This window comes from Phoca vitulina, unplaced genomic scaffold (assembly GCF_004348235.1).
Source record: "Phoca vitulina isolate PV1807 unplaced genomic scaffold, GSC_HSeal_1.0 scaffold413, whole genome shotgun sequence".
In the NCBI taxonomy this organism is placed as follows: Eukaryota; Metazoa; Chordata; class Mammalia; order Carnivora; family Phocidae; genus Phoca; species Phoca vitulina.
In genome coordinates, this window is record NW_022590100.1 from 3,315 (window position 1) to 17,722 (window position 14,408).

The 14,408-nt window shown below is 48.9% G+C and overlaps 1 protein-coding gene across 3 annotated transcripts in view; it reads right to left on the minus strand.

Annotated features, from left to right (window-relative positions):
- Window positions 1–10,457: 10,457 nt before the first annotated feature.
- LOC116629228 (zinc finger protein 449-like) overlaps window positions 10,458–14,408 on the minus strand; it is a 7,784-nt gene continuing 3,833 nt past the window's right edge. For 2 of the 3 annotated variants that reach the window (XR_004298719.1, XM_032399533.1), the window contains one exon: window positions 10,458–11,724. Coding sequence is in view for 1 of the 3 variants with exons in the window: in XM_032399533.1 (XP_032255424.1) it covers window positions 11,108–11,724 (617 nt within the window). In the remaining 2 variants the exon portion in view is untranslated. Of the gene's footprint in view, window positions 11,725–12,010; window positions 12,128–14,408 lie in introns of all 3 variants that reach the window. The other variant, XR_004298718.1, reaches the window with a different exon arrangement.

The window sequence follows — 14,408 nt, forward strand, 5'->3', positions numbered from 1 at the left end:
ACAATGGGCTTAGAACAAAAATGCTTTTAAAGCAGCCTTTGCTTCAGGGAACAGCATGCAAGTCGCTGAGCTTCAAGCCGGAGCCCAGTGACACTCAGGGAAGCCCCCGCTGCATTAGCCACGAAGCCTCAGCTCCAGAAGAACCCACAAGCAGTAAAGGATGCAGGTGAGGAACAGAATGGGCAGCTGGGAGGGGAGGAGGGCTTTGGAATGGCCTCCCTGACACCAGCCCGTAGAACATAGCTGCTAACAAGAGGGAGTTTCTGAAGTCAGTTTCTGGAAGGACCTCAGAAATAGTGGTTTGGATTTTTCTGGAGGAGGAGGAATTTCTTAGTAGTGTCCCTCTTTTAAATTAAACTTTTAATTTTGACATTATTATAGATTGACATGCAATTGGAAAAATGGACGGGTATCCTTTACCCTTTAGGTAGTTTCACCAATGGTAACATCTTGCACAAACTATACTACAATCCAGGATATTGACATGAATACAGTCTGGATAGAGAACAGTTCATCCCTGCAAGAATCCCTCCGGTTGCTCTTTTAGAGACTCAAACCCAACCCCGCCTCCTCCTGCCCATCCAGCTCTTTTATCCAGTCCCTGATCTCTGGCCCCTGGCAACCACGTATCTATTTCCCTTTTTTTTTTTTTAAAGTAGGCTCCAGCCCAGGAGCCCAATGCAGGGCCTGACCCCACGACCCTAAGATCAAGACCTGAGCTGCTATCAAGAGTTGGGCACTCAACCAACTGAGTCACCCAGGTGCCCCAGTCTGTTCTCCCTTCATATAGTTTTGTCATTTCAAGAATGTTTTATAATTGGAATCCTATCATCTGTAACCTTTTGAGAATGGCTCACCCCCACCCTCCACTCAGCATAATTCCCTGGAGACTTTTGCAAGTCATTCTGTGTAACAATATTTGTTTCTTTTTATGTTTGTATAGATAGACTGCAGTTTGTTGAAACAGTAACCCGGTGAAGGACATCTGGGTTGTTCCTAGCCGTTGGCTATTACAAAGAAGCTGGTATGAACATGTCATTGCTATTTTTATGATCGATGCTTTATCCGATAATTCTGACATCTAATTAATTTTGGAGTTAGAGGCACTTGATTGTCCTTTCTCATTCAGGTTGAGAATTTCCTGGTTCTTTGTATGAAGGATGATTTTCCATTGTGTCCTGGACATTTTGGGTATTATGTTAGGAGCCATTGGGTTCTATTCCAACTTTGTATTTTAGCAAGCAGTCCTCCTGTATGGTTTGGCCTGCAGGTCCTGGGCTACTCCTGAGGGCTGTGGTTGTAAGGACAAGATGATTTTCAGAGCCTCTGTGGTGCTTTTTTTGTTTTTTTTTAAGTAATCTCTTCACCCGGTATGGGGCTCGAACTCATGACCCAGGGATGAAGAGTTGCATGCTTCGCTGACTGAGCCAGCCAGGCGCCCCTATGTGGTGCGATTTTGGTATGCTTGCTTTATGCTGCTGCTGGGACTTCCACGTGTGCCTGTGGATCTTGCTTGAGGAAATAGAAGAAACCTATCCAGGCCAGCCTACCTCATGATTCTCGGTGGGGAAGGGACCCCACTGCCTTCAGAAAAAGCAATGTTTCCAGTGTTGGGAGCTTTGGGAGGCAGGATGCCCTCTGCCAGTGGAAGGTGGGGAGCATTCTGGTCCAAGCCCTTGTTGGGGCCCGATCCCCTGTGCTGGGGCCTCCCGGCAGCAGAGCGTCTCGGGGTGGGCATTTTCGGGCCCAGCGGTGAAGGAGAGGATTGCTGGGCAGGCTCTCTGTTGTGGTGGGATTCCCCCTTGCTGGTGTCCCTTGGTTTCAGGGTGCCTGTCTGGGAGTGGGGAATCTCAGGCTAGGTTGAGAAGGAGAGTGCGTCCTGGGCTGGGTGCTGGCTGTGCTGGCATGTCCCTCGCTCATGCCCCCGTGACAAGGTATCTCTGTGTCAGCAGGGAGCCTCGGACAGGGGGGGGAATAGAGTCCTTTTCGAGGTTGGTGGAGGGCCAGCTGGATGATAGGAGGCTTGGAGTACTGCAAGCCAGCGGGGAAGAGAGCTGTTATTCCTCTCCTGTGTCCCCATCATTTCAGATATTATTATTATTTTTTTTTTAAAGATTTTATTTATTTATTTGACAGAGAGAGACAGCGAGAGAGGGAACACAAGCAGGGGGAGTGGGAGAGGGAGAAGCAGGCCTCCCGCGGAGCAGGGAGCCCGATGCGGGGCTCGATCCCAGGACCCTGGGATCATGACCTGAGCCGAAGGCAGACGCTTAACGACTGAGCCACCCAGGCGCCCCTCATTTCAGATATTATTAACCCCCAGTTGCCTCCTCTTTAGAGTATTTGGCCCTGAGGAGCAAGGGCCAGGTTTGGGGGAAGGCAGACCATGTGGTAATAATCCATAGGATGCCACAGAGTAGGGATGCTGTTGTCATTGGGATTTCTCTCACCGTCATCATTATCTGTCCTCTGACTTCTCTCCCCCCGCCAGGGGGCCACGGGAGACAGGATGATGGAACCAGGTGGTATGGAAGATGCTACTGTGTTCCCCCCACCCAGTGCCCTTCCTCCTTGCTGCGTGCTCCTCTCCTAGGGGCTCTTCCTGCCACCTGCAGAGGGTTCTTTTGCTTGAGATCATTGACATGTCTCACCCCCACCCTCCACATTTTCCTCCCGCCAACATCTCAAATGTGGCCCCGCTCCCCTTCTCCCCCCATGAAACCTGTTCTCAGCAAGCCCATATTTGCCCCTTTTGTGAAAATGAGTAATGGGAAACCTCACTAAAACGGAGTCAGGAGGCTTTGGCAGGGGGACCTCTCAGCCCCTTCGACTCTCGGTCAATTGCAAACCTAACAAGAACAGCCGGACTTGACCATACATGGACTTGAACTTGCACATGGATACCACTCTAGTATTCCAGCCAGAGGAAGAGATACTCTCCTTATCCCCCACCCCACAACAGCTCAGGCATCATACTCGGAACCCCCAGTTTACTCCAGTGGACTTTTAGTTTATAACAGCCTTCCCAATTTACCCCTTTTCTCCTTAAAAAAGCCTACCTCTCGGGTCGCCTGGATGGCTCATTTGGTTAAGCGTCTGCCTTCGGCCCAGGTCATGATCCTAGGCTCCTCAGATCGAGTCCTGCGTTGGGCTCCTTGCTCAGCAGGGGGCCTGCTTCTCCCTTTGCCTGTCCTGCTCTCTCTCTGTCTCTCTGACAGATAAAAAAAAATCTTAAGAAAAAAGCCTACCTCTCCTTTGTTCCCCAGACCTGCCTATGGCTTTACCACAGCTTGTTTGCCCTGGATTGCAATTCTCTGCTATTCCCAAATAAATCCAACTTTTGCTGGTAAAATAACTGGCAGTTTTTATCTTTAAGGTTAGCACTCTATTCCATGGCTCTGCTAAGAGGCATCCCTTGATCTCACGTTGCCTTGTCTGGGAGCAGCTCCACATCGGCCACGTGGCGCAGTAGCCTTGCTCTCAAGCCTCAGCTGGAAGAGCTTGAGTAAGGGAGGCTGCACCATAGTGGACGCCCTATGGCAGGTGGAAGGAGTAGAATCCAGTGATAGCCCCCCCACACACACAGAATCCATCTCAGATACTGTGCCTGCTCTAAGTTGTTTTTTTTTTAAGATTTTATTTATTCGGCACCTGGCTGGCTCAGTCGGTTAAGCGTCTGCCTTGGGCTCAGGTCATGATCCCAGGGTTCTGGAATTGAGTCCTGTGTCAGGCTCTTTGCTCAGCAGGGAGCCTGCTTCTCCCTCTGCCTCCCTCTGATTTTATTTATTTATTTGACAGAGAGAGAGAGTGAGCAAGAGCACAGGCAGGGGAGTGGAGAAACAGGCTCCCCACTGAGCAGGGAGCCCGATGTGGGGCTTGATCCCAGGACCTGGAGATCACGACCTGAGCCGAAGGCAGACCCTTAACCGAATGAGCCACCCATGTGCCCCTCTAAGTTTTTTTTTTTTTTAAAGATTTTATTTATTTATTTGACAGAGAGAGACACAGCGAGAGAGGGAACACAAGCAGGGGGAGTGGGAGAGGGAGAAGCAGGCTTCCCGCTTAGCGGGGAGCCCAATGCGGGGAGGATCCCAGGACCCTGGGATCACAACCCGAGCCAAAGGCAGACACTTAACGACTGAGCCACCCAGGCACCCCTCCCTCTAAGTTTTTGACTCCTCAAAATTTCAAGGTACTTTTTTTTTTAATTCTCTTATATATCTATTCTCCATTAGTATCTTTAGACCCTTCTCTAATGACAAAAATTTCAGGGGAACTGGCTCAGTGTTCCAGCTTATCAGCGGTCCTGTCATTTGGGAAGGAGGGTCTGTGTGCTCAGGGATTTTCATCAAGCATTACTTATCATTTTGGAAATTGGGAACCAAGGGCTATATCCAAATTAGGAGATTGTCTAAATAAAGTACGATGCGTCAGCGTGATGAACTATTACGCAGGAATATAAAATAGTGCCCCTAAAATATGACAAAAAGCTAATCGCTGGATTTTGGTGGAGGACATACAATGTGCCTTGCCCAGTGTTTCCAGCTGTTCTGTATGTAGCAGAGTCCTCGTGAGAAACAGCTGGGGAAAGTCTTAACAAAAATCATGGTTCATGCTCACCCAGGGATGCAAAAAAAAGGGGGGGGAGGGAACCCCATAAAACAAGACCCATGTGCCTTACGATCAGAAGGGCATCGAAGCACAGGGAGGAAGGAATAACCCTTCCATCTGCTTGCATGCATCACGTACAGGAAGTGAGTCACAGCTGTGAAAACCATCATCACTAATTCTGCCAAGGGGTCACGGCCCCTGTTTCCTTTGCCCGGGACGGTCTCCACTGTCTCCACGTCACTTCAGCCGCTGTGCTGCCCCAAGTCGAGCCCAGCCCCTTCGGGGGCCGCCAGAGACAGACAGGAGTCCAGACCCCCACCTCCGGGCGCCGGGCTCGTCGGAGTCTGTGGACGGCGGAGGCAGGGTTTCCTGCCGCTCGTGGCGGGGCACCTGCCGCTCGGGCTGTGCCTTCTTCACTTCATCTTCCTCTGGGCCCCAGATCCCTTTCTGGCTACCCATCTTTTTTTTTCTTTTTCCTCTCCTTCTGGAGTTTCCCAGTCACCTGTAGTTCTATTTTATATCGACGCATAAGAATTAGGCTCTTTTTTATCCTATTAAACCCAGGTTTCACACTGTAACCTCCCTCCACACTGTAACCTCCCCCAGGCGGATCTGCCCGGCTCATCAAACCGCTGTTGCTCTTCCTTGAGGCATTGCGCCTTGAGCCCAGGACAGTGAGCAGCCCCGGACACTCGGGGGGCACTAGAAAGGCACCCCAAGGGGAGCCCTCGCCCAGCCCCCAGTCTTGCGCCCCTGCTGGCAAACGTCCCAGGCGGAGCTCTTGTCTGCTGCTTGCATGAGTTGGTGCTACACGGAACATCACGGGTAAAACACCAGGCACAAAAAAAATAAACACAAAATAAAATGAAATATAAAGCACTCAGCGCAGAGCCTGGTGCACATGTGCGTGTGTGCCGACTGGGGGCAGATAAAACTGGCCCAGCTCCTTCCTTGTAAGTCCCTGCGCCTGGGGTCAGTGTGAGGTAACACTGGCAGGGCCTTCGGGGAATCACCTGCCGTGGGAAGTCAGGATTGACGACCTCCCATTCTCTCCTGGTGGTATTTCAAACAGCAGGTCCAAGCCCCTTCCTCCAGGATCCCGTGAGGTCACGGCAAGGGACAGCTAAGTTTTTTATATTCCTACTTTTACATCACATACTATACACTTTTTTTTTTTACTTTTATGCTCTGATATTCCTGCAAAAGAAACCGGAACAGAGTTCAACTGGTTTTATATACAAGTGAGGTCGATGCCGGGGACAATAAAGATCCCTGGCCCCTAAGACCCCGTGGAGACAACAGAGTGTCTGTGACACCGGGACCCTGCGCGAGAGCCATGCCTCCTCGTGGCTCAGGTAGCCGGAGAGGCTATTGGGAGGCTCTCGGGTAGAGAATCAATCAGGACCACATTTATATAACAATGGAAACAAAGTCCTAGTACCAGACCTAGGGTGTGAGGTGAAAGAAGTTTTATAACAACAAAAATCACTGAATTGTTTGATTTTTTCAAGAAGTCGCTTTATCTAAAAATTTTTACTGCAGCAATTAAGGAACGTATGGATCCAAACATCATAATCAGAAATTTGAGGTTTTAGGGGCACCTGGGTGGCTCAATTGGTTAACCCGCTGCTTTGGGCTCAGGTATGATCCAGGAGTCCCGGGATCAAGCCCCACCCAGGGTTGGGCTCCCTGCTCAGTGGGGAGTCTGCTTGTCCCTCTTCCTCTGCCCCCGCCCCCCTGAGCGTGCACACGCATGCACTCTCTCTCTCAAATAAATAAATAAATAAAATCTTTAAAAAAAGAAATTTAAGATTACTGTCGAATCACTGTATCCACACACACAATTTTAGAATGCGCAAAATCACCCCTGCTGGTTTAAGAGTTACAACTTCTCCAAACATTTTACAAGCCTTTGAAATGACTAAGTCTTAACATATATTACAGGAAAACCTACTAGCAAATTTCTTAACAATAGAAGAATTCCTAACTCTGAATATCAGGGGCTCAAGAATATCAAGAACAGCTGAATGGGGAAAAAAATGCATGTATTTTGAAACATATTTGAGCCTTCAATCTAGCTTGCGAGCACTTTTAATAAAAATTCACTTCCAAAGGAAGTCTCATTTCTTTCTGATAATATTATTTCTTACTAAGAATGGATTACATACATTTCTTCCACAAGAGAAAAGGCGTAAGGTTACCACTCGCCTGACAGTGACACACAGTAGGTGTGCAGAATATGGCTTAGTTAAATTCAACAGTGTCACACAATTGTTGCTGATGAAAAATATTTGGACTACACCAAAAAGAAACCTGATAAATCTTCCAGTGAACATTAATATCCTCAATTTATTCCTTACCCTCATAAAGAATATCTGTGAAAAACCCAGAGCTTAATGGTGAAAGAATAAATGCTTTACCCCCATGATCAGAAACAAGACAAGGATATTTTATAGATTTCCCTATTCTGTAACAGAATCATATAAAATGTGGCCTTTTGTTTCTGGCTTATTTCACTTAGCACAATGTTTTCGAGGTTCATCCATGTTGTAGCATGGATCATTACATCATTCCTTTGCATGGCCAAATAATATTCCATTGTATGGATATACAATTTGTTTATCCAATAATCTTTTTTTTTTAAGATTTTATTTATTTATTTGAGAGAGAGAGAATGAGAGAGAGCACATGAGAGGGGGGAGGGTCAGAGGGAGAAGCAGACTCCCTGCCGAGCAGGGAGCCCGATGCGGGACTCGATCCAGGGACTCCAGGATATCATGACCTGAGCCGAAGGCAGTCCCTTAACCAACTGAGCCACCCAGGCGCCCTATCCAATAATCTTTTGTTGGACATATGGTCTGTTTCTTCTGTTGGGCTATTATGAATAAAGGTAAAATTTACATTTGTCTGCAAGTGTTGGTGTAGACACGCTTTCATTTCTCTTGGGTATATGCTAGGCCATTGGTAATTCTGTTTCTTATTTGAGGAACTGCTGGACTGTTTTGCAAAGTGTCTGCACTATTTTACATTCCTATAACGTATGAGGGTTCCACAGTGTGGAGGTTCTTAAAATTTTTAAAATAGAGCTACCCTATGACCCAGCAATTGCACTCCTGGGTATTTACCCCAAAGACACAGATGTAGTGAAAAGCAGGGCCATATGCACCCCAATGTTCAGAGCAGCAATGTCCGCAATAGCCAAACTGTGGAAAGAGCCGAGATGCCCTTCAACAGATGAATGGATAAAGAAGATGTGGTCCATATATACAATGGAATATTGCTCAGCCATCAGAAAGGATGAATACCCGGGGCGCCTGGGTGGCTCAGTCGTTAAGCGTCTGCCTTCGGCTCAGGTCATGATCCCAGGGTCCTGGGATCGAGTCCCACATCGGGCTCCCTGCTCGGCAGGAAGCCTGCTTCTCCCTCTCCCACTCCCCCTGCTTGTGTTCCTGCTCTCGCTATCTCTCTCTCTGTCAAATAAATAAATAAAATCTTTAAAAAAAAGAAAGGTTGAATACGCAACTTTTACATCAACAGGGATGGGACTGGAGGAGATTATGCTAAGTGAAATAAGTCAAGCAGAGAAAGTCAATTATATGGTTTCACTTATTTGTGGAACATAAGGAATAGCATGGAGGACATTAGGAGAAGGAAGGGAAAAATGGGGGGGGAATTGGAGGGAGAGATGAACCATGAGAGACTATGGACTCTGAGAAACAAACAGGGTTTTAGAGGGGGGATGGGTTAGCCCGGTGATGGGTATTAAGGAGGGCACGTACTGCATGGAGCACTGGGTGTTATATGAAAACAATGGATCGTGGATCACCACATCAAAAACCAACGATGTATTGTATGTTGACTAACATAACATAATAAAGTTAAAAAAAAAACGTATGAGGGTTCCAGTTTCTCCATATTCTCTCCAGCACATGTTAATTTCTGTTCTGTTTTGTTTTTTGGCTAAGCCTAGTGAGTGTGAAGTGATACCTTGTTGTGGTTTGGATTTGCGTTTCCCTAGTAACTAATGACGTTGAGCATCTTTTCATGTGCTTGTTGGCCATTTGTATATCTTCCTGGAGAAATTTCTGTACAAGTCCTTTGCCAGTTTCTATATTGGGGTTTTGACTTTTTGTCATTCAGTTGTAAGAGTTCATTATATATGTGGGCTATTAGAATAATCAACTGATTTTTGCCAAAGACACCAAGACAGTTCAGTGAAGAAAGGAAAATCTTTTTAACAAATAATCCTGGGACAGCTGGGTAAGCACATGCAAGAGGATAAAAAAGGACTCTTACCTCACATCATATACAAAACTTAGAATGGATCAAAGACCTAAATGTAGGTCCTAAAACTATAAATCTCTTAGAAAAAAACATAGAGGTGAATTTTCATGACCTTGGATTTGGCCCTGGTTTCTTACCTACCATTCCAAAAGCACAATTAACAAAAGAAAACAAATAGATAAACTGTGCTGCATCAACAATTTCACAATTTTTGCACCAACGGACACCAGGCGCCCCCGGGAGAGGCGCGGTAGGCGGTGCGCGAAGCCGCCCCTCCGGGGACCCCGGAGGCCGAGTCAGATGGCGCGCGGCGAGGGGACAGGCCCGGGGAGGAGGTGACAGGACGTGGAGGGCTGCAGCGGTCCCGCTTCACCGGCGGCCGGAGGGGCGGGGAGGAGCGGGCGCCCCCAGGTGCCGGCAGGCGGGTTGCGGGGGTAGGTGGGGGGGCGCAGGACCGTCCCCGCCCGGCAGGGGGCGCAGGGACAGGCAGCGGCCCCACCGCCCGGCACAGGCGTGCCCGCCGCGGCGCTGCTCCCCCGGCTCCGCCCGCGCCCGGGTCCCCCGGTCGTTACCCCCCGCCCCCGCAGGCTGGCCGCGTCCCCACAGCGCCTCCCCTCGGCCTCGGCCCGCTTCTCCACGCCGCACGTCCTCACTCGCGTGCCCACTTCCCCGACGGCCTGTCGCGCCCCGCAGCCTCCCGGGGAGGGGGGGCGCTCTGTCCGGGGAGCCGGCGCCCCAGTCCTGCTGAGACGGGCTGGGGCCTTCAGTCCCGCACAGTGTCCGCAGCCGCCGCCCGCCCGGCTTTACCCCACCCCGCCGAGGGGCCCGGCCGTGCACACTTCGGGGGGCAGTGCGAAGAGCCGTTACCTTCAGGGGGCTTGGAGGGTATTGGTACCAGACGGAGAACCGGTTCCCAAGTCAGGTTCAGCTGCTCGCCAGTGAAAAGGCAATACTCGAGAAACAAGTGATGGTGGGAAAGGAAAGGTTGCTTTATTCAGGAGGCCAGCAACCTGGGAGGATGGTGGGCAGAGGTCTCAAAGACCATCTTCCCCGTGCAGGGGGAGCCTGGGGGTTTTAAAGGGGAAGGCTCGGGAAAAGGGGGGGGGGGCTGTGCACAGGAGAAGCAGGTGCCCAGGTGGTTAGTCCTGTGTTGACATGTCCTTGGACAGACTTGCTGACATCAGCGGGGGCTGTTTTCCAAGGCACTCAGGCCTTATCTTCTGGGAAAGTCTAGTCCTTCACTCCTCAAGGCCAGTGGGCTGCAAATCTCAAGGAAAGTAGGTTAGTTCCACTACAGACCAAGGGACTTAGGTCAGTAAGCAAGGAACACCTGAGCTTAAAGCAAGTTCACTCTTGGGCTCCTGGGTGGCTCAGTCGTTAAGCGTCTGCCTTCGGCTCAGGTCATGGTCCCAGGGTCCTGGGATCGAGCCCCGCATCGGGCTCCCTGCTCAGCGGGGAGCCTGCTTCTCCCTCTCCCGCTCCCCCTGCTTGTGCTCCTTCTCTCTCTGAAAAATAAATAAATAAATAAAATCTTTAAAAAAAAAAAAAAAAAGTGACTGTGACCCGTGATGTACCTGGGAGTCAAGGGAAGTGCTCTTTGCCACTGTTAGGGAGGCATCTGCGTGTTGCTCCAACACCCAGTTAGTGGGAACAAAATAGGAAGAGCGTACGTCTCCACGTGACTCAAATGTCTCATAAATACAGGTCAATGAGACGCATCCTTGTTTACTGGGAAACTGGCCCTAAATCTGGAAGGACTGCTCCTCACTTACACCTACGTCATGATTGGCGTTGGACAAAGACATTTTCATCATAACAATTAAACAGATCTAGGACAGTGGTAGGAGTCGGTGAATACTCTAGAATTTGCATGCCTTGGAAGATGGGTTTGAAACAGAGTAAAACACAAAGCTGTCCTTAGGAATAAGGTCTGGCAAAACTGTTCTTCCGAGATAGCCTCGTGCAGGTGAAGGTTTTATGAATAGCGTTGACTGATGGGGTGTAGGAACTGTTTCCCTCAACCTTTTGTCGGAGGATTCTTCTCTCAAGTGAGCGGCTTGGTGCATCGTAAGACCTGCTTGCTTTACAAGCTTGTAGAACCATGACTACACTTGCAGGGACTCTCCTTTCTGTGTTTTTATAAAAATGATTAACAAGGCTTGATCTCTGTCTGTAGCTTTCCCCACAATACTCGCAGATAAATGGTCTCTCTTCAGTGTGCGTTTTCTGGTGCAAAGTGAAGACCCCTCTGCCGGCTAAAACTTTCTCCACTACTGGGATATTTATGGGGCTTTCCTCCTGCGTGGATCTTCTGATGTCTCATAAAACTTGATCTATCACAAAACCTTTTCTTATAGTCAAGGCGCTGGTTCGTTTCTCGCTGGGGATAGGCTCTCTGGTGCGCTATGAGTTGGGACCCCTGAGTGGACGGCTTGTTACACACAGCATTCATAGGGTGTCTCCCCTGTGTGAACTTGATGGTGCCTAAAGAGGTCTGCTTTACGAAGGACTCTTTTCCCACTTCCAGGCACTTATGAGGGAGCTCTCCCCAGGGAATTTGCAGGTGCTTATTAAGTAGCTTCTCTTTAGCAACACATTTCCCACACTGCATACGCTGGGGTGGCCTCCCTCTGGGACTGTTTTGCTCCTGGGCTGTGGGGCTGAGAGGTCTTTCCTGCTTAGAGCTCTCGGCTGTCTCTCGAAGAGACAGGTTCTGACGGTGGACAGGCATTGTGCAATCTCTGGGTAGCTGTTCTGCTGGGTTTCCCAGTGGATTCGTTAGCCGTTCGGAGAATCTGGGCACATTGGGACCAAGAAGCACATTTCCATCTAAAGAAACAGAAAATGGATACATGGCCTCCAGTTTTTTTTCTGCTTTGACATCTTTTCTTCATTTTCTCCCCCCACCCCCGCTCCCCGTTATCAAAATTTGAGGGAAGGAATAGAAATCACAGATGTCACCCTGTTCCCAGGAGAGTGGACATGGGGACTAAGAAGAGGTCCTCGGCAGTTTGTGGGAAGACAGAAACTCTCAAGTGGCACCCTGAACCTCTTTACCCCGGGATTAAGGTTGAACCTCTCTTTCTTCCCGAGCGCCCGATGAACCCTCGCCCACCTATCCTGGGGTCTTGGAACTGTTCTTTCACTTCCTTGGAATCCTGCAGTTCCCGGCACTTCGGCTCTTCTCTGTGCTCCGCTGGGCACCCCGGGTCAGGCTTTGGTCTTGGCTCTCCTGGGCAGAGACGGGAGGAGGGGTGCATGGAGTGGCCACGGGTTTCTCCCGAGTCCGGGCTGCTTCCTGGCCACATGGCCTCTCAATAGCTACCTATTTCCTTCTCACAGTTGCCTCACCAGGAGCCTCTGACATGTCATTTTTGTTGTTTTGTTTTTGTTTTTTAGGATAAGAACAAAACCCAAGTGGATGGAACTAGAGGGTATTATGCTAAGCGAAATAAGTCAATCAGAGAAAGACAAATACCATATGATTTCACTCCTATGTGGAACTTAAGAAACAAAACAGGATCACAGGGGAAGGGAGGGAAAAATAAAGTAGGACGAAATTAGAGAGGGAGACAAACCGTAAGAGACTCTGAACTCTAGGAAACAAACTGAGGGTTGCTGCAGGGGAGGGGGTGGGGGAAAGGGCTAACTGGGGGATGGGCACTAAGGAGGGCATGTGACGGAATGAGCACTGGGTGTTATATAAGCCTGATGAATCACTAAATTCTACCTCCGAAACTAATAATACACTATATGTTAATTAATTGAATTCAAATTAAATTAAATTAAATTAAAAAAAAAAAGAACAAGACCTAAATGAGGGGAGGGGAAGATCCCACTGTCCTCCAATCTGTGGAAGGAGAGCGAACCAGTTCTGGGGTGATGTGAATGCACATCATTTTGAGAGTGGATTTAGGTGAAAGCCAGAACACGAAGTGACTGCCTACAGAGCTGGCTGACAAAAACAGAACCACTGGCTTGCTGACTGCCACGTGAGGGAAGAGCAAGGCCGGCTCCTGACCCTGTCGTCAGTTTGCGTCCCCCAGCCTGTGCTCACAGCCCCTGTCAGCTAAGGCCACTAACCATCCCCTCCGGCCCGTCCCCCACCCTCCTGACCTCAGTTCCATCCTCTACTCTCCTACCTCCCATAAAATACCATCAGGAATGCTGAACGAACGTGATGCTTGTTAAAAAAGGTGTGCACAGAGAGCAGCCCTCCTTCTGTCTGCCAACCTGGGGAAAACAGCCATGGCGCTCGTCCCAAGACAAAGCTGGTGAGCGAAAGCAAGCAGAAACTGGCTCTCTCTTATGTTGTGCTGGGAGCATAAATGGACACAATCATTTGGGAGGACATGTGACCGTATCTATTAAAGTTTTACATGTATATGCCCACCGACGAACTGTTCCTATTCTAGAAATTTGTCCTACCAACACAGGCCCATAGAAGGATGCTCCCTGCGTTTTATAGCTTTGGCTCCAGGGTATTTTGGTCAACAGTCAGAAGTCATGGCTCTATGCCTACTTCTGTTGGTGAGTCTCTTCTCCTCATCCTCATCACCAACCAGTCTGGGTTACCACATAACCAGCCACCAGATGGGTTGTTCTAGAAATGAGCCTAAGTGCACAAACGCACCCTCTTGTATTGGCCCCTCGGTTGTTCATTTCTTCCCCGCAGGCTGAGATTCCTTAACTCAAAAGCCTGCTGTTGGTGCCAAACTCAAACTCTCACACATCCAGTGATTTAAAAATTAGCCCCCAGGGGCACCTGGGTGGTTCAATCGGTTAAGCGGTTAAGCGTCTGCCTTCGGCTCAGGTCATGGTCTCAGGGTCCTGGGATCGAGCCCCATGCTGGGCTTCCTGCTCAGCGGGGAGTCTGCTTCTCTTTCCCCTCTCCCTCTGCCCTTCCCCCTGCTCATGCTCGCTCTCTCTCACGCGCACTCTCTCTCTCAAATAAATAAAATCTAAAAAAAAAATTAAAATTAAAATTTACCCCAGAAGCACACTGTTAGCCATTTAGACCCTGCCTACTTTGCATATCGCAGAAAACTTCACCCCCCGATCTGCCAGCCATTGAAAAGATGGAGCTTTTTTTGTTTTGTTTTGTTTTGTTTTTTGTTTTTTAATTTCTTTTTATTAGTTAACATACAGTGTTACATTAGTTTCAGGTGTACAATATAGTGATTCCACAATTCTATGCATTTCTCAGTACTCACCACTGTAAGTGCACTCTTTTTTTTAATTTTATTTTATTATGTTATGTTAATCACCATACAATACATCATTAGTGTTTGATGTGGTGATCCACGATTCATTGTTTGCGTATAACACCGAGTGCTCCATGCAGTACGTGCCCTCCTTAATACCCATCACCGGGCTAACTCATCCCCCCACCCCCCTGCCCTTTAGAACCCTCAGTTTGTTTTTCAGAGTCCATCGTCTCTCATGGTTCGTCTCCCCCTCCGATTCCCCCCCTTCATTTTTCCCTTCCTGCTATCTTCTTTTTTTTTTTTAAA